Genomic DNA, 27,865 nt, shown 5'->3' on the forward strand with positions numbered 1-27,865 from the left:
GCTGGATCAGTTCAATTCGTTAAATTAAGTCGAGTTAGTCTATTCGTCCGTTGTCTATTCTATGGCAAAGTCTATGGTCGGTCAGTCGGTCTTCAAAAAAGTGGTTTTGTTGGTAGGCGTTTGAAGTTTTACTTTGAAACTCAATATTATAAACGAACTATGTTAAACCAGTACTTATTTTAATAATATTCGGTTCTCCATATATTTGCTTGTAAACAAGTGTGTATGTTAATATCACATGTAATCTAATAAAACCAAGACGACCTTTTTAATTATGTGGTTTGTACGTAGGTAGGTATCTATAAACAAACAGCTGTAGGGTCATGAATGTGTGCTAGGTACCTATTCACTTGTTGCTGTACCCTACTTTCAAAATTAAAACTTCATCTAAACAGTGAAAAAGTTTTAAACCGTCTTCATATCATTGAATTCATTTTTGCGTTATTTTTACCGTTACAGTTGGCGTTACAATGTGGGAATGCTTGATGTTTTCACTATCTTTCTACGTTAAAGTTCGTTACGGTTACGATGCACCTGCATCGATGCAGATTGCTGCAATGAGTTGAGTGCACTGTGATTATGAAATGATTTGACGGGAAACCAATCCTGTTAGTTGTTACGTTTGTACTTGCTAATGGACAGCAGGTAAATTTATAAAACTGTAAAAAAGGAGTCATCAGTCCCAAAATGACTCATACGTGTTTCACTGGCTGGCAGATAATGTTTTGTTTTTGTGGAATTCCTGACTGATGACAATACAAAAAGGATTTAGAAAAAATATCAGATTTGTCTGTGACTCTGTGATGTGAGGTGATAGTTGTTCTATTTTTGAAACTTATTGGTGGGAAAATTGATAGTATTCACAACTTTTCTGAATGCTATGTTGCATTAAAATGGCCCAAAACTCAGTGGATTCAGATCGATTATCATCTGCTGGTATATCAACACATAGTTCAGGAACTGCTGGAACAATAGGAGGCTCTGTAGCTGGTGTCAGAGTGGTGGATCCAAACCACAAGATAGATGATGATGATGAATTCAAGCTAGGATCCCTACCGCCAATGTGGGAGAAGGCATTTACTCCATCTGGAGAAGCATACTTCATTGAGTGAGTAAACTTCTGAAACACTAATTACATATTAAATTTTAATTTATGCCATATTCTATTTCCAAACTAAAAAGATGGTTTTGTTCCACTTTGGTCACCTGGGTGATCAAAATTATGTTGTGTCACCTCTTTAGAAAACACAGACAACTTTATGCATAGTTATAGTAAAGCTGTCTATATAAACTCGGAACTATGATGTAATTTATTTGATATTGGTGTCTGTAAAGTAGCAGAACTGTCCTTGCCACTGGGACTAAAGGCCATGTGTTCAGATCCCCTCCGGGGCATAAGTTGTAATGAAGTCGAGTCTCTATCTCATAATGCAAGCCTTGAATTTATTTTTAGCTAGCTGAATACCTATTAGTACTTTCAACTAATTATGTGTATACATTGTATTCATAATTAGTCCTGTATATGTATTTTAATTATTAAATTTCATCTGGAAATGATAAGGTGACTGACTGGTGGTAATAATCATCTATTACGATGACACATTTACCAGTAGGAACTTACCTTTTTCTATAAAAAAATAAATCAAGTCTTATATTATTTTTAATGTCTGTGCTAAAAACAAAGGTCTTTGTTATGTAAACAAGTAGTCTCAACACCATGTGAAAGTTCTGAAATCTTTGTTTGCAAAAATAATTGGCATCTATTCACATGTTAGCACATCCATGCCAATTACATGCTCTCTAATTGTAAGTAATTGTATGAGAATAAGACTTACATTTGTAGATTTACACAATTTGCTTGCAAATCTGTTTAAAGTTTTCTAGAATTAAGGAAGATTTTTTATTTGTGATTTTTTTACCTTTGACTTTTTTTATAACTCAGTTATAAGCTTTCAAACAACAGGAATAAGAACAAGGGCTTCAAATTATGCAAATTAGTAGAAAAATCCTAATTCAATACATTTTGTGAATTTTTAGTTTTAATTTTGTTTCCATAAATAAAAAAATATATATGGGACAGGTTTAGTCAGACTCGAAGTAGATTCGACATATTTTTTATGAGATAGTAACTTAAAGATACTATATTTTATAATAAAAACATATAAGATTTACAATATTTTTTTTATTTTTATTCAAAATAAGAATGTCAAGTTATAAAATTATATAAATTTTATTATAAATTATAGCATCAGTCTGTTATTTAAAAAAAATAAGGAACACCTTTAACAAGTAGCATTAAATGTCTTACAAAGAGGCATTTATAAGTTGCCTGAATAATCTGTTATTTACTTTTTTTGTTTATTGAAATGTTTTAGTTGCTATAAAACTAAATTAATAGACACCAAAACAAAAATTTGCCATCATGCCTGTTAATTAATTACAAAAAGGTTCTTAATTTCATGCAATCCTTTTTTACTTTCACCATTACCTGTTGTGATCAAATTTCTAACATAGTAATAAGTTATAATACAACTTATCTTTTCAGCTACAACACCGGTACTTCTCACTGGTTGGACCCGAGACTGGCTCGGTTCCGGAAACATTCCCTAGGTGAATGCGGTGAGGATGAGCTACCGTATGGGTGGGAGAGGGTATCGGACGAGCGATATGGGTCCTACTATGTAGACCATATCAATAGAAGAACACAGTATGAGAATCCGGTGCTGCAGGCGAGAAGACTACGTGGTAAATACATTTGTGTGTTCTGATTGGTATTTGTAAATTACATATTCTCAAGTAGATATCTACTTCAAGGCTTAATTAAGCAAAGCTGATGAGTTTATTTCATATGTTAAAAAGTCAGAGTGGCTATTTAAATAAGTTTAATGTGTGTCCAGTTATTTAACTATAGTTTAAAAAAATCTGATACTTGTACAGTAACATATCAGTCTGCTTACATTTACCTCGCATCCTATTACATTTTCACACGGAATTTGCTAGGAGAAATCTTTGCAAGTATGCAAATTCAGAAATCACATGCAGTCTTTAAGTAAAAGTTATGATCTCATTTTTTATTCATGAATGCAAAATTGCCAACAGTTTTAATTTATATTTTTAATTTATGAATAGACTAAGTTGGTATTCTCTGGAACTAGTATTACTTTGTAACGGTAGTAAGCGTCGGCGGTCGAACGGTTAAGCTATCCGGCTAATGCGTGTAAGGGCACAGGTTCAAATCCTACCTCAGCCATGTACCAATTACTCTTTTCTGGGCATGTACAAAATTTTGAGTTAGGTTCCCCTGCAAAGGTTGCCGACGTCAGAGAGTCGCTTCGTGTAAACACCTGACTCACCCAATCAAGGATCATGATCGTAAAGGCGCACCCCAGGCTCCTGTCCATAAAAGTGAGGATGTAACCGAGACAAACGACAGGTGAAAGAAGAAGAGTATTAATGTGGAACTAAATTAGTTTACATAAAATATTAAAAGACAACAAGCCTTCATTGTAGCGAGGATGGGACTGTGTGAGACTCACAAACAAAAGAAGTAAATTACTTTACATCTCTATTCTTACTCTACCTTTAGAAATAACTAAAAGGCCTCTCTAGATTTAACTTAACAGAATGACATAGATATCTTAAATGATAATCTAATTTCAGCGGAGAAATTAGCAGCAGAAAATGGCGCAAGCAACCAAGCAAACGGTCCACCGGCCACGGGAGAGCTACGGGGGGAGAGGTTCAGCCTCACGCTCACAAAGGGGACTCAGGTAACCTAGAATAAAGTAAGGTACAGATGTGAGTCTATAAATTGAATCATCATTATTGAATACTATTATAATAATATTATAGTATCCAACTTGCAGTGCTTGATTCGTTTACCTCGTCTGGGATGATCTGGTAAAATTATAAATTAAATTAGTCTAATTAATATTAGAAATGAGAAAGAAAGTACTATCAATTTATATACACAGAAAATATTTTTGATTGTCAGTTTACGCATTTCATCTCTCTTTTTTGGAATTTCACACATAGAACTGTAGAAATAAAAAAGTAGAACATTAAGTCTGGCTAAGCCACCTCCACCCATCTCATGTAAAATGGTGAATGGCAGTCAGTGCAACTAATGCCCTTATAACCGAGAATTTCATAGACCCGACAAAATGTAGAGAGGAACGTCGGAAAGCAAACCCCAAGCCAAAGCCCTGGAGGATGAGAAAGAGAGATAGGGCAACCCTTGTCTCTCACTCACCTATGCTAGTTTCCAGTTGCACCCATCACCACAACTCTGAGGCCTTTGACCCAAAGAAACCTTGACTTGTAGAAAACTAATACAACTTTTGTAAAAAAAACACCTTCTCCAATCGATATCCTTCTTTGAAGTTGGTAAAATTTCTTCTAAGTATCGGTAGAGCGAAACACGAGATAATCGCGAACAAACAGTTTTTCTTTCTTTTTGAAGGCGGTTAAAAATGTTTCCAGCTGCTTAACTTCAAATGTAAAACATAGCTGGCCTTTCTGTGATGTCCTTATTTTAATAATGACCCCGATAGTCATGCTGGCGAGAGGATTATGTTCACGTGTCAATAAGGTCGAGGTTGCGGGTAAATCTGCGGAATGAAAACTATTTTAATGGCAACTCTCGTATTTTTTTTCTTATTTTTCACTCGATAAAATTAATATAGGTATTGTTTTGTAGATACACTTAGTTTTTGGATCTTTCTCGCACACAGGTATCTCAATTCTATTGAAATAGTATATTAAATGGTATAATGTTAATTTATGTTATGCATACATACATATTATCACGTCTATATCCCTCGCGGGGTAGACAGAGCCAACTGAAAAGACTCATAGGCCACGTTCAGCTGTTTGGCTCAGTAATAGAATTGAGACTCAAATAGTGACAGGTTGCTAGCCCATCGCCTAAACGAAGAATTCCAAGTTTTTACGCCTATCCCTAAGTCGCTTTTTACGACAAACACGGGAACGAGATGTAGTGCTCCTATTTTTTATTGATGCCGGGAACCACACGGTACTTTTAGTTATGAAAACTATACAATGAGCAAAATTTCAAGGATATTGAAGAACGCGCGGAGCAACTAAGTGGTCACAATCAAACGAACAAATGATACATCAGCAGCAGCTAAAGGTCATCCACTGCTGAACATAGGCCTCCCCCAATGAATTCCACAAAGCTCTGTTAGAGGAGAACTCCATCCAACGCTTCCCTCTAAGTAATGTATAATGGAACGATTTATTCCCCAAAATCCTGGCTGCGATGTGTGAAAGCATTTTGTTTTCAGGGACTCGGCTTCACGTTGATCGGCGCTGAAGGCATACCGGAGACGGAAGGGTACCTTCAAATAAGGAGTATCGTGCCGCACAGTCCCGCTTGGATAGATGGTGAGAAGAGAATAAGCCTTTTTCAAATTCAAAATCTTTATTGCTTATCATAAAGTCCATCAGTTGAATTACAGTTACTGGCTTTAGTCAAATTCAAATTCAAAATTTTTATTCTTTATTATAGGATACTTCGTATCGCTTAATAATTGTCAAAAGGTACGGTTTAACAACATTGGTTGACGTCAAATAAATTACTTAAAACTAAGTTTACTGCCGCTTCCAAGGCGTCAGTGCAGAAAAAGCGGTAACAAACTGCACTGCAGCATTTTCTTCTTAGTCCCGGTTGCATCCTCACTAGTCTGGAGAGGAGCACAGGTTATGCCTTTGACCATGGCCCCTAGATTGGGTCAGTCAGATTTTTGCACGAAGCGACTCCCATCTGACTTCCGCAACCTTTGGAGTTAAACCTTGTCCGTAGTGAATCAATCATGGTTAGACAGTCAGTTGCATGGATGGGTCATTCCCGTTCTTTGTAATTTTTATTGTGCTGGACAGTCTTGAAAAGTCAGAAACGTCACGTATGGCTTTATGATGGATTTAAATAGTAACTAGTTACTAGTCAGTCGCCTAAAAGTAAAATCTAAAGTTTATTAGCCTTTCCCTTAGTTGCTTTTCACGACATCCACAGAAAAGAGATTGAATAGTCCTTATGTATAGTGACATGAACCTTTTGACATGCCATGAATGTCCCCCTGCCCCCCAGGAGCGCTGCGGCCCGGCGACGTGGTGGTGGGCGTGGGCGCGCGCGGCGTGCGCGGGCTGGCGCACGCGCAGGTCGCGCAGATCTTCCAGTCCATCGCGCCCGGCACCGACGTCACTCTGCATCTCGTTAGAGGCACGTATTTAATAATAATAATACATTTCTTTTATTAAGTAATAAAAGTAAAACTCATAGTGTGTTAGTAACAATGTGCTTAGGTACCTATGTTAGTAAAATAAACACTATTTATTTGGCTCTAATAATAATCTATTATAAAAGAGAGTATAGTGGTAATTTCTGAACAAAACACAGGAGGTTGTATATCGCTACAAATGGTACTTTTTCAAGCGAGCCAAGGATATAGACATGATTATATGTATCTATGTATTTATTTATTTAACCATTGAATCAAATAGGAAATCAAACATTAAATTCAGATGTTACACCAAAATATTTATTCGCACCAGTTGGTTATTTTTTTTTTTATAGAAGACCCTTATGGAAGACCATTTTATTCTACTTTTATTGATTTTTATCTTTGGTTTTAATTTTGATTTGATGTTAACAGCTAACCTGTGAATAACGCTGTCGGTGCATTAATATTATGATATATGTATATCATAAATTGTAACATGGAAATAATTTTTAATATATTTTTATAACATAGTTGTTTGTTATTATTAATAGATAAATGAAAGAAATCCCGATTGGGATAAGTCCGCCGTTGTACATATTCTTGTAAATATAATGACTATAATTTATTGTATTTATTTTTATGTGCAATAGAGAATTTACAAATAAACAAACAAAATGAATTAATACTCTGCCGGAAACGCATAACTAATAACTTTACAAGTTATAACTTACATAAAATAAACACACTGTAAGTTATTTACCTAATCGAATCAAGATTAGCAATCATTACGTTACCGGATGATTAATCACGATGATAACCCATTAGTTACATCAACTGTTACCACCCATGTGTAAAACTTATGTAAATCTATTACATTTATTTTCTTTGGACAAAAGCTTGAACCATTAGTGCGATTTATAAAAAATATATATGACAAGTTTTTCTATATAAATCACCATCAGTTCCTAACTTAAATATATAAAGTCTTGATACTGACCTCAGATATATACTGTCTTTAATTTTGGCGTAAGAAATATACATGAAGTAGATTTTTTTATCACATCGCGATTCATATAAAAATATTCATGATGGCCAAATTATAATTTCATATCGTAAATGGTCATTTTATTTTTAGTATATAGTGCGTTCGGTCGACCGCTTAAAATCATACAAAAACATAGTTATCAATTTGTATAGAATATAAGATATGCGCCTGCGTAAAACGAAAAATCGCGTTAATTGCCGTTTCCACAGGAATTTCGGGAAACCCCCTTTTATTGCACCCCTAGACCACATAAGGAGTATAGAATATATAGAGTAGAGAATAGGCATTATTTGAGCTAGCGTGCACCACCTTATGTCTCAACTTGGCAAATTAACGTCAAACGCACTTCGTTTGTGAGTTGTCAAAAAAGGTATATAAATATACATATATATATCATATAGAAGCTGGGACCAAATTCATCCAAATTTGGTCCCAGCTTCCAGAAATTGACATTAGGTGCCTCATTACCATATTATCTTCATGGTTGTCAGGTTACCCTCTATCGTTCGACTCGGAGGACCCCAACACTCGCGTGCTGAGCACCCGCGCCGTGGACGCCGCGACGCCGGCCACTTCCGACGCCGTTGCTATGCAGCATCTCACCAGAGCGTTGCGGACGAGGTAAGAATAGAATAGAATAGATTTATTTTCAAAATTGGATACAAGGTATCACTTATTGACGTCACGTAACTTAAATCTAATTATAACTAATACAGCCTCCAAAGCGATTTAATGATATCTTCTGATCATTTGCGTGAACACTGTTGGACGACTTGGGGGTCAGACCAGTTGGGGGTTAATTCCAATCGAATATGGTAACGCGATTTTTTTTTGGGATTCAAACGCCAAGTACTGAATAATATTAATGACATGTTAATGACATTTTTTGCGTTTACGTGCTCATTTTAGTTGATTGATTGATAACCGCACTTATCTTTCAGAGCTATAAAAAAATCTTTTTTGAAGTATAAATAGTAGCACAATTAATACTATTTATAAATAATTCAGGTAGGTATTAAACGCGCGCGTAACGTAACTTTATTTTATCTAGTACTTTCGAATCATGTTACAATGATCCGTGGTCACCGGGCGAAGCGTGAGTCGCTTAAAACTACGTTACGTTCGCGTTTAATATCTCTATTATTTATAAATAGTATAATACAACGTAAAAGTTGACTGGGAGAGATCCCTAAATGGGATAAGACCGCCTTTGTATATTTTGTCTTACAAATTCCCTGTATTTTTGTGTTCTTTCGTATGTACAATAAAGATATTACAAAGAAACAAAGTGTAAAACTAGTAAGCACTATTAATGTAAGTTTAAAAGGTAAGACGACAGTCTCTCCACGTAGGTACATTTATACATCATATTTTGTTATGTTATGGTAACTGCTAAAAAGAAATCCCTCCCCGCCATATTTGTTCCCCTACATCGTTGTCATACCTTTTTCTACTTTTCTCCCAGTTGGACCCTTTTCCAGGGATTACAATGGTGGGAAGATGATGACATTTTGTCAAGTATGTAATTGCATGCATGTTCAATGTATTTTCTATATATAGCACTGTTGTTCATTTTTCCTCCTTGTAATAATGACACCATATTAGATTCCATGTCGACAACTTTCTTTTGTCCAATCTCAGTTTAGTTAGAAGTATAGTAAGATGTTTGATATCATTAGATATATCGATGTTGATTTTGCTTGTTGTGTCAATAATTAAACATACCTATGTACATACATATGGATGGATGGATGGCGTAAAGGATAGTATGAGGAGAAAGGGAGTGACCAGTGAGATGGCAATTGACAGATGTAATTGGAAAAAACTAACATACTGTGTCGACCCCGCGTAGAAAGTGGGGAAAGGTAACGACGAAGAAGAAGACCTATGTACATACATATGGTCACGCATTTTTTACGGTAGGCAGAGACACGTGCCACAATACTTGATTACTTCTTGCGTTTAAATTTAAAAAGGTGGGGCTGGGTACCGCCGCCCTTGAAAAAAATAAAAAATATATATTTTCTGTTCCCGCGGAAATTCGGGAAATCACTTCTTTGTGCACCCCTAGAATTTAATGAACCTATTTAATGAATCTACATGCCATATTTCAAATCACTAGAAGGCGGAACATACTGTGCGTGTATATATCAGTCAATCAGTCGAGTCAGTGTCCTCTTTTCTCAATTTCAACATAAAGCCATACATCCTTTGGCCTTTCTGTCTTTTCAACCCAGCTCAGCTACCCAGCAAGGTATATAGACATGACTATATGTACGTATCCTCTTTTATATATAACAGATTCAACCTAGACTCCCCGGAGCAATCGAACCCCGGGCTCGACGAGCCGGACGGCGCCCCGCGCAGCCCCGGCGCGCGCCGGCTGCTGTCCCGCTCGTTCGACCTGGACGGGGGGCCCGCGGACACCAGCCAGCCGCCGCCCAGGTGTCCCTCCGCTGACCATCTGCTGTCTCTAGCTACAGGTCAGATTTCAATTAATTACCAATCTTTAAGGCGCCGTGCCGTGTGGTTCCCGGCACCAATACAAAAAGAATAGGACCACTCCATCTTTTTCTCATGGATGTCGTAAAAGACGACTAAGGGATAGGCTTACAAACTTGGGATTCTTAGTTAGGCGATGGGCTAGCAACCTGTCACTATTTGAATTTCAATTCCATCATTAAGCCAAATAGCTGAACGTGGCCATTCAGTCTTTTCAAGCCTGTTGGCTCTGTCTACCCCGTAAGGGATATAGACGTGACCATATGTATGTATGTTAAAGGCGCCATACTAGTTCTACATCTGGCTGGAATAACTGTACAGTAAATATCAGAATGTATTGTAGATTGTGACAGTTATATGTACATGAGAAACAGTGTCTAACAACGGAAAAAAATAATTTGAAGCGTCATATTAATCTCTAAACCAGAAGTAAGATTTGTAAGATCCCAGACAGTCACTCAACAACAAAATAGTGGGTAGCAAAGAAGAATGTTTGACCTTATATGATTATTTTATCTAATAAAATTTTATTTTGCAAAGCAGCTATGTTCGCGTCAATATGTTACAATTTCTTTGGTGAGATATAATACGTCTGAACCGTCTTTTGTGTCATGTTTATGTCTTGTCTCGTTTAAAGGTAGGCTGAGCCTTATATGTGAACCATACATGCTCTAATTGTTTTGTTGCAACATTGTGATAGTTTCTCATCTTTGCGTGTCACCTCAGCCATTATAAATCTGGGACCAGAGTCCGCTTTCCTACAATCCAAATAAATGTTAAGATGTTTTGTAATATGCCATTACTTTAGGTATACTTATAAAATTACCTTTTTAAACTCAATTAGCGCATTTACCAGAACATATTTGAATAACAAAACGTATGTATGTTAACCTTGACTGTTCTTGATTAGGTTTTAATTTAAATATTATGAAACTTAAAATATTACTTGCTTACATATTATTTTTATTTCAGAACATCCGAGAAACAACAGTGAAGCAGGTCGCGAATTGATATTAACCTTACGTCGGGGAGCTGCCGGCTTTGGGTTCACTATCGCTGACAGTGTTCACGGGCAGAAAGTCAAAAAGGTGATTTCTCATTGTATAATATACCGAGAAACATGTTCGTTTCTCATTAATGAGAAACAGGCGCAAATTCGAATGAAGGTTACCGCTCGTTCCACGATTCGACAATTCAGAGTATATCTACTTCATAAGAGTTTTGTTACGAGAGAATATAGTGAAACACATCATATTAAATAATTTACCTACTAACAAATTGACTAATTATTTATTTTTTGTTTGAAATGATATTTGGTTTATGCATAATACTACAATATCACTAAACAACCATATTTGTTTTCCTAATAAAGGTGAATAAAATGGAATTATACACATTTTTTATGCTTTAAAGGTCATATTGATAAAATAACATTTTGCCCAGGTATTGGACAGGAGCCGCTGCGCAGGTCTTCGAGAAGGTGACCTGCTTCTACAAATTGGCGACACAGATGTTCGCCACTCTCCCCACCAACACGTCGTACAAGTGAGTTATTTGACTTATCCCTCCCTCTATTTCTTTTACTCTTTTTGTTATTATTTTTATTTTGTCACTTGTTTGAGCATGATGCGTGCACTTGATTTTTCTTGCCAAGTTATGTGTTACTTTGCAAACATATTTAGAGATATGTTTCGCAAAGTAACATATATGTGGGAGAAGTTTTGTTTTTATTTAAATCCTTTTTGTTAGCTAACCTTATTTTTACGTTGGTAACATTAAGATATAGAATAGTGAGTCTGTGGTACGATGTAAGACGTTATAAGATGTGTTTTTAAGAAGTCCAATAAAATAAGAAGATTTACGATATAATTCCGCACTGTTTTACTTTCATTCCCACAACTATTTTGGGGGCTCGTCCGGGATATAAAAAAAAAACAGTGTGAAGAAATTGAAGACGAAGTGATAAAAAACGAAAACTGAAGCTGTGTTTTATAGAAGTAACGGCCATTTTGATTTTATGAAGACGTGCTGTTTTACCGACGCAGTGCTATTTTCCCGATACTGTCACTGATCCCTATATTCAATAAGTAGGTACTGTGGACACTGAACTGAAGTTGTTACGAAGTCATTGACATTTTATTATTTTAAATAGTGAATCTAATTACGACAAAGATACTATTACAGAACTAACTGGGATAGCAGGAAAACGAATACGCACGGAAGGGCTTTTGAGCGCTAAAGTTGTGATTGATGATTATTATACCGATTTCAAATTCTATGTTGTGCAAGATAACTGTATACCTGTTAGCATTATCCTTGGAAATCCTCTTCTTAAAGAATTTTAAGTCAAGTTTACTGCAGAGGGCGTTTATCTAGAAAAAAATCCTTGCATGACACGAATTGTTAAAGAAAATAATGCTGTTTATAAAGATCATAACCCTGAAAATAAAGCAATTGTTAAAAAGATTAATAAAATGTTTAAAGAATATAAGAATGAAGAAACGAAGAAATTAAGTAATATTGATATGAAATTAGTACTTACCGATGAAGATCCTATCCTTCAAAGTCCACGTCCATTACCTCCAATAGAAAGAACATTACATAAGAAAGACTTACTTGTAGCTCGCTGGGCTCCGCTCCTGGAAGAGTACATTAATGAAATAGAACACAGATCAGAATTGGAACTTAATAATGCTGACGCATTAATAAGAAACCCAGTGTGCACGATGCGTACAAAGATTGCTGCCCGTCTGAAGAAAGTACCAAATTATATGTTGAAAAGAGGAATTCTTTGTCAAGAAAAAGATGCTGCGTTTTTTGTTGTAGTTCTAAAGAAAATGCCACTTGAAATAATAAGAAAGAAATACCAATATGGACATTTTGGAATCACGAAGATTGAAGAACCTGTTAATAGAGAGTATTTTATAGAAAACCTGAAAGAAAAGATGAAAAAGGTTATTAATAATTTTGGGTCAAAGATGAAGGTTGGAAACAAAGAATTTATGAAATTTATAGATGAAGAAGAATTAAAGATTTGTAATAAGATAAGATATGAGTTAAGACTGAATGCTGAAGAACCAATACAAAAAAATCAAAAAGAAAATATAAGATATTATTACAGAAATAGAAAGAAGCTTATCGCTCATATGGATGGTGATTGGGTTGCTAAAAAGGAAAGTCTTTTTATTACCTATACAACAAGCTTTGCTGATTTGAAGCCATGGATCAACAATGACACTTGTTCATCTGGGTCAGATGAATGTGCAGGACGGCCGTGTGGGAGAAGTTTTGTTTTTATTTAAATCCTTTTTGTTAGCTAACCTTATTTTTACGTTGGTAACATTAAGATATAGAATAGTGAGTCTGTGGTACGATGTAAGACGTTATAAGATGTGTTTTTAAGAAGTCCAATAAAATAAGAAGATTTACGATATAATTCCGCACTGTTTTACTTTCATTCCCACATATATATACAGAGTAGAATAGAACAAAACCATTCCCTATAAATATTAAGAAAATTAACTTAATTATACATACATACATAATTACGTTATTATATCCCTTGCGGCATAGACAGAGCCAGCAGTCTCGGAAAGACTGATAAAACCACGTCGAACTTTATAACTTTATGATATAAATAAAATTCAAATAGTGACAGGTACAAATTATATGATAATTATAAATACAATCACATTTTATTATGACCAGGTATTGAAGGAGTGTCCGGCGTTGCACGAGACGACACTGCGCGTGTGGCGACGCAACAACGCGATAGCTCGTGCAAGAAGCAGATCCGCCACCAGGGTGCCTCCGACACCTTGTAAGCATACATACATACATACACACACTAGCGACCCGCCCCGGCTTCGCACGGGTGCAAATGTTTATTTATCAAAATAGGATGCACCACTTTACGACACCACAGTAGAAACCCTGAAAATAACAGTATTTCTCCATTATTTAATAGATGTTATTATACATAAAAACCTTCCTCTTGAATCACTCTACCTGTTACAAAAAACCGCATCAAAATCCGTTGCGTAATTTTAAAGATTTAAGAATACAGACAAACAGACTAAAATAGCGACTTTGTTTTATACTATGTAGTGATACATAAAATCACGCCTTTTTCCCGGAGAGACTATATCTTTCCACTTGCCACAATCTCTGCATACTTCCTTCGCTTCATCCACATTTAAACTCTCTTCATGCAAGCTCGGCGGTTTCGGGTACTCTTGACCTGACCCTTTGCCAGGACGTCCTTAATTTGATCAAGATACGTTCGTCTAGGCCTTCCCACTCCGACCTTTCCCTCCACACTCTCCTAGTAAGTGTAGAATAAAATAGGATTCATGACGATTTTTTAAAATATATTTTTGATTGCCATCGCAACATCAATTTATCTGTATTATTATAGAAATTATTAATTTTTTTTAGCGGCGAATAACAACCAACTGGGCAGGAGTAAAACGCCGACGGCCGAGCAACTGAGAAACCCGGCGATGTCTCAGCAAGACAATTTACGAGAGAGATTGAATGGAATCAATCCAGGTAAACATATCTTATTAAATTTAGTCAATTCAATCAGTCAGAGGTTTTAAATTTTTGTAGATCAAGTCTCGATTAAAATTATGAGTTTGAAATTGTAATTTGATGAATCTGTAGCATGTGCATGAGAAAGTGTCCACCTATATTTAACTTTACAATTGGAACCATGGAAATTAGTGAAACAATTATTGATTGATTTTAATTTATTATAAAGAGTATCATCGCCATGTAAAGTTTACCTGTAGCTATAAGCTTTAAGAAGTTTTGAAATATATGCATATGTACAGTGGAAGCCACATACTCCGTCCCGCACAGCGGCGCGCGACCGAGCCTGATGGAGCGGCGACGGCGGAGCAGCACGCCGGGCGGGCGGCTCACGTTGCCGGCCGTTACCACCTGGACAGAGCCTGAAACGCACCAGGTATAATAACGTTGAAAGAATGCCTTTCCAATTTTTTTTTTCTGAATAAATCATTGATTTTTGATTTTATGTGAATGAAGTTCATATTTACATGATTTTAATTGGATTTTTTTAAGTACATTATATTTAATCTGTCCTGAAAATTAGGCTGACGTTAAAAGAACCATTACATATTTTTTTAAATAGTATTCTTGAGTTACATAAGTCCACGCCCATAATGTAAATCTCTTTTTGATCTTTCTGATGTTTTGTTACTATAGAAATATTAATATTTTGTGCTGATATTTTTCTGTATTTATTTACTATCCAAATACCAATGTTCCAGGTCGCTCCCTGGTCGGAACGGGAACAAAACGGGAACCAGTGGCAGGAGCGAGAGACATGGGTGGACAACTCCAACAACGTCCGCAACTGGGCCGAGAACGCCCAACAATGGGACCAGAACGGCCAGAAATGGGACCAGAACGGGCAGAAATGGGACCAGAACGGGCAGAAATGGGACCAGAACGGGCAGAAATGGGACCAGAACGGGCAGAAATGGGACCAGAACGGCCAAAAGTGGGAAGAGAGTGATCAGAAGTGGGACGCCGGTCACAGCAACGGTGTGCCATGGGAGGGGAACGTGGAATGGAACGGGAATTGGGGGGAGGTTCCCACGCCTACTGTCCACGTGGATATGAATGCCGCGTACTGGAGGGGCAACGCCAGTGTTGCCGATAGCAGCGACAATGGTGGTGAGTTTTTTCCTGTTAACCCGTCTCGCTGTGTGGTGTGATACATGCTTGTCTTCGCTTGACACACTGGAGTCAATAAAAACTCAATTTTCTTGAAATTTACTGTATTCAGATAAATTATTGTAACAAAAGTGTCAGATAGAGCGCGTTACGCCGGTGAAGCCGAAGTGAAAATTTTCTTTCTTTTCTATATTATGGCTTCCACCGGACTTTCGGTGATTCTGACAATGTCATGGTTTGAAGAGACACGAAGTTAAAAAAATTTATACAATGAAAAAATGACAGTGACATTTTATTTTTAACATTTTTTGCAAAGGCAATGGCATCTTGTCTTTGGGCATCATTGGGCCTAAACAATGCTAATAATCAAATCATGCGATGTCCAAGTCGATCTATTTGTTTAACGTAAAATATTTTTAATATTGGCATGATAATAACTTACAGACAGAAGGTCCTTCAAGTAGAGACTAAATAGATTAACCGACTTGGTATTACATGGATCTCACAACTTTTTACAGTAGAAAGGCTGCGAGTGACTGCGAGACTTGGGTTTTTTTACAGGCTGTTTCTGATGGCATGTATTTTGTTTGACTTCGTAAATGTGGGAATTTCTAGAATGGAAAGTTGAACATGAGACTTCCGAGGATCTAGTTTATATTCGTTCGAATATCGTCTAAATTTTTAATTAATCCCCTACACGTACCAAAGGGGCTCTCTCCCTTTATACGAGTATTTTCGATTGCATTTTTAACCTCCGATGGATAAAGAGGGGGGGTGATTAAGTTTGACGTGTCTGTGGACGAAAGTGGCGGGAGTTGAAGGTATTTAGTAATTCGTACGGAAATAATTAGTGTAACATTCATTCATGTTTTTTAATGTAGACAAGTTGCATTCGTCCACACATGCGCTTTATTTATGCATTTTTTATGTATAAATACTATGTATCAATAGACATACCTATTTAATGTTTATTTTTATAGGGTTCCCGGAAGACGGTCTCCTGCACTCGCCGAGCACGACGGCAATGGGCGGCCGTCACCAGTCACCTTCCACCAGCAGAATGAGACCACACTCCCCGTCCAATTCTACAGGTTTTTTTCTAATTATAAACATTATATAATAATAATAAAAATAATAAATATACACGGGACAAGTTACACAGATTGAGTTAGCCTCGAAGTAAGTTCGAGACTTGTGTTACGAGATACTAACTCAACGAAACTATATTTTTTTTAAATACTTATATAGATAAACATCCAAGACCCAGGCCAATCAGAGAAAGTTCGTTTTTCATCATGCCCTGGCCGGGATTCGAACCCGGGACCTCCGGTAGACGAGCGTACTACCATTGCGCCACAGAGGCCGTCAAATATTTATCAATCAATATTATCACCTCCTTATTCCCTGTTGGCGAAGACACAGCCAAAAGTTTCGAAAAGACTGAAAAGTCACAATCAACTGTAACGGCTTAATGATGGAATTGAGATTCAAAAAGTCACAGGTGACAGGTGGTCACACACAACCTATCGCCTGCGAGAGGAAGCCCAAGTTTATAAGCCTATACGTTAGTCGCCTTTTACGACGTCCATGGGAACTAGATCAAGTGGTCTTTTTTATATTGATGTCGAGAACCACACGGCACGGCTTTCTTTAAACATTTGATTAATATGAAATCAGTTATAAAATTAAAACAGTCTTACAATTTCATGCTATTCAGGGACTGTTCAATTTGTAAATTAAATTTAAGTTTGTAATCATCATTTTTTTTTCTTTCTTTTTTATAAAGAGTTTTAGTTTTAATTTGAGTTCATTTTAATTATTATTTTTTAAACATAAACAAATGTCTATTAAAATATAAAAAAATAAATACTTACAATTATATATAATACATTGTATTTCTATGATATCTCATCTTATAATTAACAATGATGTTAATGTAAGCTCTATATTTCTTCCCTGCAGGTCGCCTCCGCAGTCATTCCCCATCTACGGCTAGTGCGACAGAGAGACTGTTAGCCAATTCGCCTTCAACACGTTTACAAAGCCAATCGCCTTCTAATAATTCATCTAATAGCAGGATCAAAGGATCGCCTATGAGGTAATGTTATTGATAGATCCAAAAGCATTTTACACTAAATGTCTGATCGAAATATACTGCAACTTTCAACTTTAATCTTAATACGGGTTAGGTTTACCTGCAAAGGTTGCGGAGGTCAGATGGGAGTCGCTTTATGTTAAAGCCCGACTCACCATATCTAGGGTCCATGGTCAAAGGCAAATCCCGGGCTCCTCTCCAGAGAGGTGAAAATGCAACCGGGACTAAAAGCCTGGAGGAAGAAGAATACGTAGAAAAAAAGGCAGACGTAGTGGCTTTGTACGCATGTGTGAGAGAGAGAGAAAACGAGACAATAGATAATGTCGGCCGACTGTCACAATATTCGTGAGAGAGTGTGCGTTTGGCGTGTATTCGTATATATACTATATATACTACAAGAAGCCGCCCGCGACTTCGTCCGCATGGAAACCCTATTAATCCCGCGGGAACTCCGAGATAAGAAATAGCCTATATGTTATTCTGGGTCTTCAGGTCTACCTACATACCAAATTTCATCGTAATTGGTTCAGTAGTCTTTACGTGAAAGAGTAACAAACATCCATAGTGACATACACGCAAACTTTCGCATTTATAATATTAGTAGGAATGGTGCTTCATTTTGCCGTATAGTAAAACTCCGTCCACTTTTTTTTCTTTTTTCTTCGTCTATAAAACTTAATTGTTTTCTTTTCAGAATGCGGCCCGGGTCACCGTCTCGTCGGATGCATTCACCGTCGTCGTGTCTCGACAACGATTCTATACAGCAACAGGGTGTCTACGTGCCTAACTATCCACAGGTATTACTTAGGAAACCTTAATATTATATATATATTGTTATTACTTTTTTTAGAAAAATTCCTTACCTTCGCGGATACCAGCTCCTTACTTACCTTCGCGGATTGTCAAATTCAATAAATAGAAATGTTAATAAATTTGACTCTTCAAAAATTCAAAATTTTTATTCATTATTATAGGATACTTCGTATCGCTTAATAATTGTCAAAACGTATGGTTTAACATTGGTTGACGTGAAATAAATTACTTAAAATTAAGTTTATTACTGCCGCTTCCAAGGTGTCAGTGCAGAAGAAGCGGTAACAAACTGCACTGCAGCATTTTCTTCTTTAAGGTGATGGGCTAGCAACCTGTCACTATTCGAATCTCAATTTCATTATTAAGATATAGACCTATATTGATCCATCCCGAGGCGACTTATCAACGTGGTAGTACTGTAATCAGAAATGGAGGTCTTACGTCTGTAAAATTATCATGATTTCTATGACAGATTTTTGTATGTATGTATTTTTTTTTATCTACTCCACTGAAGGTTCGTGATTGGATCGTATTTTATTTGTATTTCATATCTATTAGGTATTTTTTTTTAACAAAATGAAATGTTTTTCCAGCAAATGTACATGGGCGGTTCTGTGGGAGGCGACCCGCTGGCGGACGTGGTGGTGCGGCTGTCGCGGGGCGCCGCGGGCTTCGGGTTCCGCATCGTGGGCGGCACCGAGGACGGCAGCCGGGTGGCCGTGGGGCTCGTGGTGCCCGGTACGTACACAGCAGCAGGGCCCGGGGCGCGGGTCCGCATCGTGGGCGGCACCGAGGACGGCAGCCGGGTGGCCGTGGGGCTCGTGGTGCCCGGTACGTACACAGCAGCAGGGCCCGGGGCGCGGGTCCGCATCGTGGGCGGCACCGAGGACGGCAGCCGGGTGGCCGTGGGGCTCGTGGTGCCCGGTACGTACACAGCAGCAGGGCCCGGGGCGCGGGTCCGCATCGTGGGCGGCACCGAGGACGGCAGCCGGGTGGCCGTGGGGCTCGTGGTGCCCGGTACGTACACAGCAGCAGGGCCCGGGGCGCGGGTCCGCATCGTGGGCGGCACCGAGGACGGCAGCCGGGTGGCCGTGGGGCTCGTGGTGCCCGGTACGTACACAGCAGCAGGGCCCGGGGCGCGGGTCCGCATCGTGGGCGGCACCGAGGACGGCAGCCGGGTGGCCGTGGGGCTCGTGGTGCCCGGTACGTACACAGCAGCAGGGCCCGGGGCGCGGGTCCGCATCGTGGGCGGCACCGAGGACGGCAGCCGGGTGGCCGTGGGGCTCGTGGTGCCCGGTACGTACACAGCAGCAGGGCCCGGGGCGCGGGTCCGCATCGTGGGCGGCACCGAGGACGGCAGCCGGGTGGCCGTGGGGCTCGTGGTGCCCGGTACGTACACAGCAGCAGGGCCCGGGGCGCGGGTCCGCATCGTGGGCGGCACCGAGGACGGCAGCCGGGTGGCCGTGGGGCTCGTGGTGCCCGGTACGTACACAGCAGCAGGGCCCGGGGCGCGGGTCCGCATCGTGGGCGGCACCGAGGACGGCAGCCGGGTGGCCGTGGGGCTCGTGGTGCCCGGTACGTACACAGCAGCAGGGCCCGGGGCGCGGGTCCGCATCGTGGGCGGCACCGAGGACGGCAGCCGGGTGGCCGTGGGGCTCGTGGTGCCCGGTACGTACACAGCAGCAGGGCCCGGGGCGCGGGTCCGCATCGTGGGCGGCACCGAGGACGGCAGCCGGGTGGCCGTGGGGCTCGTGGTGCCCGGTACGTACACAGCAGCAGGGCCCGGGGCGCGGGTCCGCATCGTGGGCGGCACCGAGGACGGCAGCCGGGTGGCCGTGGGGCTCGTGGTGCCCGGTACGTACACAGCAGCAGGGCCCGGGGCGCGGGTCCGCATCGTGGGCGGCACCGAGGACGGCAGCCGGGTGGCCGTGGGGCTCGTGGTGCCCGGTACGTACACAGCAGCAGGGCCCGGGGCGCGGGTCCGCATCGTGGGCGGCACCGAGGACGGCAGCCGGGTGGCCGTGGGGCTCGTGGTGCCCGGTACGTACACAGCAGCAGGGCCCGGGGCGCGGGTCCGCATCGTGGGCGGCACCGAGGACGGCAGCCGGGTGGCCGTGGGGCTCGTGGTGCCCGGTACGTACACAGCAGCAGGGCCCGGGGCGCGGGTCCGCATCGTGGGCGGCACCGAGGACGGCAGCCGGGTGGCCGTGGGGCTCGTGGTGCCCGGTACGTACACAGCAGCAGGGCCCGGGGCGCGGGTCCGCATCGTGGGCGGCACCGAGGACGGCAGCCGGGTGGCCGTGGGGCTCGTGGTGCCCGGTACGTACACAGCAGCAGGGCCCGGGGCGCGGGTCCGCATCGTGGGCGGCACCGAGGACGGCAGCCGGGTGGCCGTGGGGCTCGTGGTGCCCGGTACGTACACAGCAGCAGGGCCCGGGGTGCGGGGTCCGCATCAAAACAGGCGGGACTCCATTGTTTCTATGTTCGACGCATTCTCGATGAGGGCGGAGCCTAGTCTTAACATCGGCTAAAGAACAGGATGTCAGTATGGATGTTTGTTACTCGTTCACGCAAAAACTACTGAACCGATTACGATGAAATTTGGTATACATAACTGTATAGGTAGCTGAAAACCCAGAATAACATATAGGCTACTTTTTATCCCGGAGTTCCCGCGGGATTGATTCCACGCGTACGATGCCGCGGGCGGTATCTAGTAATAAATATTTAGAAAATGAATGTTTATCTAGGAACGTGTACATTGCAGGCGGGCCGGCGGACGGGCTGCTGCGGCCCGGCGACCTGCTGACGTCGGTGGACGGCGCGCCGCTGGCGGGCGCCACGCACGCGCTCGCCGTCCAGCACGTGTGCCGGGCGGCGGCGCGCGGGCACGTCAGTACATACACACATAAATAAATATATATATACGGGACAAATTACACAGATTGAGTTAGCCCAGAAGTAAGTTCGAGACTTGTGTTACGAGATACTAACTCGACGATACTGGATATATTTTATAATAAATACTTAGATAGATAAACATCCAAGACCCAGGCCAATTAGAGAAAGTTCGTGCCCTGGCCGGGAGTACACACAGACACATCTCCTGCTATATATGTATACTAGCGACCCGCCCCGGCTTCGCACGGGTGCAAAATTATAAATGTTATTATACATAAAAACCTTCCTCTTGAATCACTCTACCCGTTACAAAAAACCACATCAAAATCCGTTGCGTAATTCTAAAGATTTAAGCATACAGACAAACAGACTAAAATAGCGACTTTGTTATATACTATGTAGTGATACATATGGTCACGTCTATATCCCTCCGTCCCGGCACCAATAGAAAAGAATAGGACCACTCCATCTCTCTCTCATGGATGTCGTAAAAGGCAACTGAGGGGTAGGCTTATAAACTTGGGATTCTTATTTTAGGCGATGGGCTAGCAACCTGTCACTATTTGAATCTCAATTCTATCTTAAAGCCAAATAGCTAAACGTGGCCTATCAGTCTTTTCAAGACAGTTGGCTCTGTCTACCCACAAGGGATATAGACGGGATTATATGTTATGTTATATACAGATTACAGTTTGCTCTCTTACAACGCGCGCTCTCTTGATTCCTAAAATATATCTTAGTTCTATATTACTCACCCCTCGTACATACTAATAATAAAATCATCCCCTTTTTTTCATAAAGTTTCAATTTATCACACTTAATATATTAATCAGACTAAACCTTAAACAGCTAGATTTACAGTTATTTTAGTATTGCAGAATCACAATCAATTGTTTATTTTATTTTAAAACTAGCTGACCCGCGCAACTTCGTTTGCGTGTATCCCGCTACTTCGACAAATACAGTCAACGCACCAACACATATTGGATACTAATTTTCAATTCACAATCGCCGCCGCGGCCGGCCCGTACCGTGCCGCAATACTAATATCGTGATATCTCCTAAACTATATGTCTAAATAACACACTGTAAACTGCAAAAATAATCTAAATTAAATGCTCGTGATGATGAACTTACTTATTTTGATAAGGATATATGTATTATTGGTTATATCACCAGTTAAACATCACCCAACGAATTAAATGTTTTTTTAATACAGAAAAGTAGTTTTTGTGACTTAAATAAAAAAGCTGGATATATGTCATCGCGGACTTTTTTGTAGAACTAATAAAGACCAATGTTTTTGCTATACATTGTTCTTACTTGTATCCAACGGTATAAGCGGCGCACGCACAAATGCAATCTTCAATTAGATTTTTTTTCTGACTTCTTGGACATAAATTGCTATAACTCAGCTAATATAGTTTCAATGTATTTCAATTATATATAAAAACCTGTCGGAGAAAATACTCTTTCTATTAGTGAAAACCGCATCAAAATCCGTTGCGTAGTTTTAAAGTTTTATGCATACGAAGGGACTACAGACAAAATGGGCGACTTTGTTTTATACTATGTAGTGATTAAAATACAAATGTATAGCACAATTGGCGGACTTAATGCTTGAAGTCGACCATTGGGTATGTCAGAGAACTTCATGTGGGGTCAAACTAAATAAATATATTTATACCTACGCAAAATATAAAATTAAATTATTATAAAAATCATACAGAAAAAACTACAATAAACAAACATATATATAAATAATTATCCTTTGCGCCTTGAACTACGACGACAAAAAAAAAATCATTTTCAAATGGCTTCTTTTTTTTTGCAGGTAACACTCGGTGTACGTCACAATCGCGCCGACATCCAGCCATTGGGAATACCAAATATGGCGCCGCATGCGCACCAACCTTTACTTGCGTAAGTTCTGTAAACTATACCTTTTGCAATACCGTATTTATGTTTTGAAATTGTGTAGTTTTGGTTTTTGAGAAATTTCAACATACATACATATGGTCACGTCTATATCTCTTGTGGGGTAGACAGAGCCAACAGTCTTGAAAAGACTAATAGGCCACTAAAATAGTGACAAGTTGCTAGCCCATCGCCCAAAAAGAGAATCTCAAGTGTGCAAGCCTATCCCTTAGTCGCCTTTTACGACATCCATGGAAAAGAGATGGAGTAGTCCTATCCTTTTTTGTATTGGTGCCGGAAAGCGACGGTAAAAATAATTTATGTGACGTCAACCAATGTTGTGAAAATCAAAAGATATGACAATTACCGAGTGATATGAAGTGTCCTATAATAGCGAATAAAAATTTTGAATTATTTCAGTACTGACCCGTCTGTGCATCATTTGCCGCCAACTTCATATAACATCCTGCATCCGGCGCCGATGTACCCTCCCACTTCACACGTCACTCCAGGGTAAGTTATTATTCTTCTTTTTCATTCTGTTTGTTTTATATATATATTTTATTTGTGTTCTACCGGGCCGTGCCGTGTGGTTCCCGGTTCACCAATATAAAAAATGACCACTCCATTTCTTTTCCATGGATGTTGTAAGAGGCGACTTAGGTATAGGCTTATAAAATTGGGATTCTTACAACAAACGTAGAACAAATATCACGTATTTTCAAACATGTATTTTCAAATGCTGGCAATGCTGCCAGCCTTCTGGGCACAATCCCGCAAGTTGATGCTATGCAGGGACTGTACAATTTGTAAATTTTATTTTAGTTTGTAAACATCCTTTTTTTGTATAAGTAGTTTTAATTTTAATTTTGCTTCTTTACGTTAAAATGTTATTTTAATTGGTTAAAAATTAATTTTATAAATAAATAAATGAATATTAGTCCATAAAAAATTCAATCGTTAAACATATTTCAGGTACGGCGTACAATACGACAATTCCCGTGGCGGCTGGCCAGCGGTCCCCTATGACGTCACAGTGACCAGGAGCGAAGGGGAAGGGTTCGGTTTTGTCGTGATATCCTCCACTAATAAAGCCACCAGCACAATCGGTAAGATGTTAATCTTAAATTAAAATGTTTGTTAATGACTGACAGACAACTTACAGCCGAAATAACTAGATGAAGGGCGTAGAAGTTTTGTATGTATGCTCCTATTTAGTGAGGTAAAAGGGAGGGGTTTTCTCAAATTTTCTAAACAATACGACGCGCTCAGCCAATGGCAGCGAAGAGTCTGTGGCGGACATGTTAAACGTCACACGCCACCAGCCAATCACAGCGCGTAAGCTTAATCTATTGAAAATTGGAGCATAAATACAAACTCCGACACAACATCGTCGGAGCCGCGGTACTCAAATACACCATAAGAAATACAGTATTGACGGCCTCGGTGGCGCAGCGGTAATACGCTTGTCTGTGACACTGGCGGTCCCGGGTTCGTATCCCGGTCAGGGCATGATGAGAAAAGAACTTTTTCCGATTGGCCTGTGTCTTGGATGTTTATCTATTTAAGTATCAACATCAACATCCTACTACTATTATAAAGGCGAAAGTTTGTATGGATGTATGGATGTTTGTTACTCTTTCACGCAAAAACTACTGAACCGATTACCATAAAATTTGGTATGTAGGTAGCTGAAGACCCAGAATAACACATAGGCTACTTTTTATCCCAGAGTTCCCGCGGGATTGATAGGGTTTCCATGCGGACGAAGTCGCGGGCGGCCTCTAGTACTATTATAAAGGCGAAAGTTTGTATGGATGTATGGATGTTTGTTACTCTTTCACGCAAAAACTACTGAACCGATTACCATGAAATTTGGTATGTAGGTAGCTGAAGACCCAGAATAACACATAGGCTACTTTTTATCCCAGAGTTCCCGCGGGATTGATAGGGTTCCCATGCGGACGAAGTCGCGGGCGGCCTCTAGTTTATTATAAAAAATATAGTATCGTTGAGTAAGAATCTCATAACACAAGTCTAGAACTTACTTCGAGGCTAACTCAATCTGTGTAATTTGTCCCGTATATATATTTATTAATATTAATTTAATACAGTATTTTCCTTTTTTCTCTCTCCCACAGGACAACTGATACCCAACTCTCCAGCCTCCCGCTGTGGCCTTCTACACGTGGGGGACACCATTCTGGCGATAAACGGGACCCCCATCAGGAATCTGCCGCATCCAGAAGTCGTAGCTCTCATCAAACACTCGGGGACCACGGTCACGCTCACTGTGCTGCCTCCAAGCCATTCTGACTGAGGCACATCGACCCTGCACACTATGGTGATGAGACACAAGCAAAATTTGGACAACCATCTGTGACTAGTGATATTCAAGAGACCCTTTCGTCAAACACAGTCACCTGTCTGTGCTGCCTCCAAGCCATTCTGACTGAGGCACATCGACCCTGCACACTATGGTGATGAGACACTAGCAAAATTTGGACAACCATCTGTGACTAGTGATATTTAAGAGACCAAAATTCTAAATTTTTATTCATTATTATAGGATACTTCATATCGCTTAATAACTGTCAAAACGTTTGGTTTCACAACATTGGTTGACGTCAAATAAATGACTTAAAACTATGTTTACTGCCGTGTCCAAGGCGTCAGTGCAGAAGAAGCGGTAACAAACTGCACTGCACATCGACCCTGCACCCTATGGTGATGAGACAAAAGCATTTTGGACAACCATCTGTGACTAGTGATATTCAAGAGACCCTTTTATCAAACAGTCTCCTTTCTGTGCTGCCTCCATACCATTGTGACTGAGGCACATCGACCCTGCACACTATGGTGACGAGATACAAGCAAAATTTGGAGCACCATCTGTGACTGACTAGTACAGTTTAAAAGACCCTTGCTCTCGTGAAAAACGGTCACCTCTGTGCGGTCTCCACTCCATTCTGACTGAGGTACATCGACCCTTCATGCCATTGTGACGAGGGGTGCTTTTAATATTCTTATTAGTGAGATCAAGACGTGAAGACGCAACCGGGACTCACACCATAAAAATATGAATAATGATGATCTATCGACGGACACCCATCCAAAAATTGCCACAATTAGTGACCCTTAAACCATATAGTACATACATATGGTCACGTCTATATCCCATGCGGGGTAGACAGAGCCAACAGTCTTGAAGACTAAATGGTAACCCATATAGTAATTTTTGATTATAACATGTACTTTTCTTCCTCTGGGCATTAGTTCCGGTTACATCTCACCTTTTTGGAGAGGAGCCCGGGGTGCGCCTTTACTACCATGATCCTGGATTGGGTGAGTCTGTATTTTACTAGAAGCGAGTCCCATCTGATCCCCGCAATCTTTGCAGGAGAACCTTACCCGTATTGGAGCATGTTTACACATCCAGTTGCCTGAATGTGCAGGTTTCCTCACGATGTTTTCTCTCATCGTAAGAGCATCGGTTAACCCTAAAACTGTACATAACTCAGAAAAGAGTGTGAGTACATGGACGAGGTAGGATTTGAACCTGTGCCACTACACGCATCACTTGCGATTTTTAGTCGGGCACCTTAACCGGTTGACCACCGACTCTAATATTTTAAAATAAAATTGAGACAAATTAATGAATTCATATTGAAGGTCTGACTTACTCTGTCGGGTCGGTTTTTTTTATTAGTTATAAAAAAATATGAATAAATTAAGAAAAGTATAGCTTTAATATTGCCACTAAGATTCGTTTATATTTAAGGATAATTGTTTATGTAATTCCGTCCAATTTTATTGATATCGTGCCTTCAGATAGATAAGTTTAAGGTTCAAATCCAGTATAAAGGAACCAGTGTTCTTATTTTTAATAAATTTTACCTTCAATGTTGCATTAAGGTCTGATGGACTGGAATCTAATTTTATTATATTTTGTCAATATAAATTGTAAGAAAATATCTCCAGTTGAAATCTCGTTATACATGTTATACTAATAATAAACTTAAAGTATTGTTAATTACTATTTTTTTTTAATCAGTAGTGTAGTCAAATCTGTAGTCAAATCATTTTCTTCATCAATTAGTGTAGACCTTTGCTCAACTAAATATGTTTAATTCGGGATTGTTTTAAATATAAGAATACATGTTATGACTAGATTTTAATATTAACAATGAAAGGAATTGGTCACAAAATTGATGATTAATGTTGGAAGCCATAAATTAACTAAGGAATTTTGATTTCTTGATGTATGTGTAAATATTATATTACTTTAGAATATAACATAATAATTATGATTAAGCCTTATATTTTATTTAAGATAAATAAATATCGCGAAATGAAATCAATTATACAAAAATCATTGCATTAATTTCTCGAAGGGACCACCGAGCTAAAAATAATATTTTTATTAATAAGTTAATATTGACTGACGGATAATGCTTATAACATTAAGTTAATCTGTTGTAGCTATAAGTCTCATTTAAAATAAATAGTATAGTGAACAAGAATGCAATAATTTTGTGCCTTTTGTAATCATGTCTTGCCTATTCAAGATTATGTCAAACGTATCACGCCGTGTATATAGCATATCCAAAGATAAGAAAGATCTAGAATTTACAATAATTTTCTTTG

At 39.7% G+C, this 27,865-nt stretch overlaps 1 protein-coding gene across 1 annotated transcript; it reads left to right on the forward strand.

Annotated features, from left to right (window-relative positions):
• Positions 1–71: 71 nt before the first annotated feature.
• On the forward strand, positions 72–27,590 carry LOC106143473 (membrane-associated guanylate kinase, WW and PDZ domain-containing protein 2). Its single transcript, XM_060951589.1, has 23 exons — positions 72–291; positions 460–1,108; positions 2,546–2,745; positions 3,661–3,770; positions 5,307–5,406; positions 6,110–6,241; positions 7,779–7,908; positions 9,589–9,770; positions 10,762–10,877; positions 11,233–11,334; positions 13,498–13,609; positions 14,227–14,340; positions 14,625–14,758; positions 15,084–15,492; positions 16,473–16,583; positions 17,455–17,590; positions 18,282–18,384; positions 18,994–19,138; positions 21,168–21,292; positions 23,136–23,224; positions 23,639–23,731; positions 24,194–24,327; positions 25,360–27,590. The coding sequence occupies exons 2-23, from the start codon at positions 876–878 to the stop codon at positions 25,536–25,538; spliced, it is 3,189 nt and encodes a 1,062-aa protein (XP_060807572.1). The 5' UTR covers positions 72–291; positions 460–875; the 3' UTR covers positions 25,539–27,590.
• The last annotated feature ends 275 nt before the right edge of the window (positions 27,591–27,865 follow it).

Source organism: Amyelois transitella, chromosome 25, assembly GCF_032362555.1.
Source record: "Amyelois transitella isolate CPQ chromosome 25, ilAmyTran1.1, whole genome shotgun sequence".
NCBI lineage: Eukaryota > Metazoa > Arthropoda > Insecta > Lepidoptera > Pyralidae > Amyelois > Amyelois transitella.

What these genes read in the sequence shown, in the direction of transcription:
- LOC106143473 (XM_060951589.1), top strand. Translation starts at nt 876, where the DNA reads ATGCTATGTTGCATTAAAATGGCCCAAAACTCAGTGGATTCAGATCGA. An exon ending in CAGTCCCGCTTGGATAGATG is followed by an intron (nt 5,407 to 6,109) that starts GTGAGAAGAGAA and finishes CCTGCCCCCCAG; the next exon opens with GAGCGCTGCGGCCCGGCGAC. An exon ending in CCCACCAACACGTCGTACAA is followed by an intron (nt 11,335 to 13,497) that starts GTGAGTTATTTG and finishes TATTATGACCAG; the next exon opens with GTATTGAAGGAGTGTCCGGC.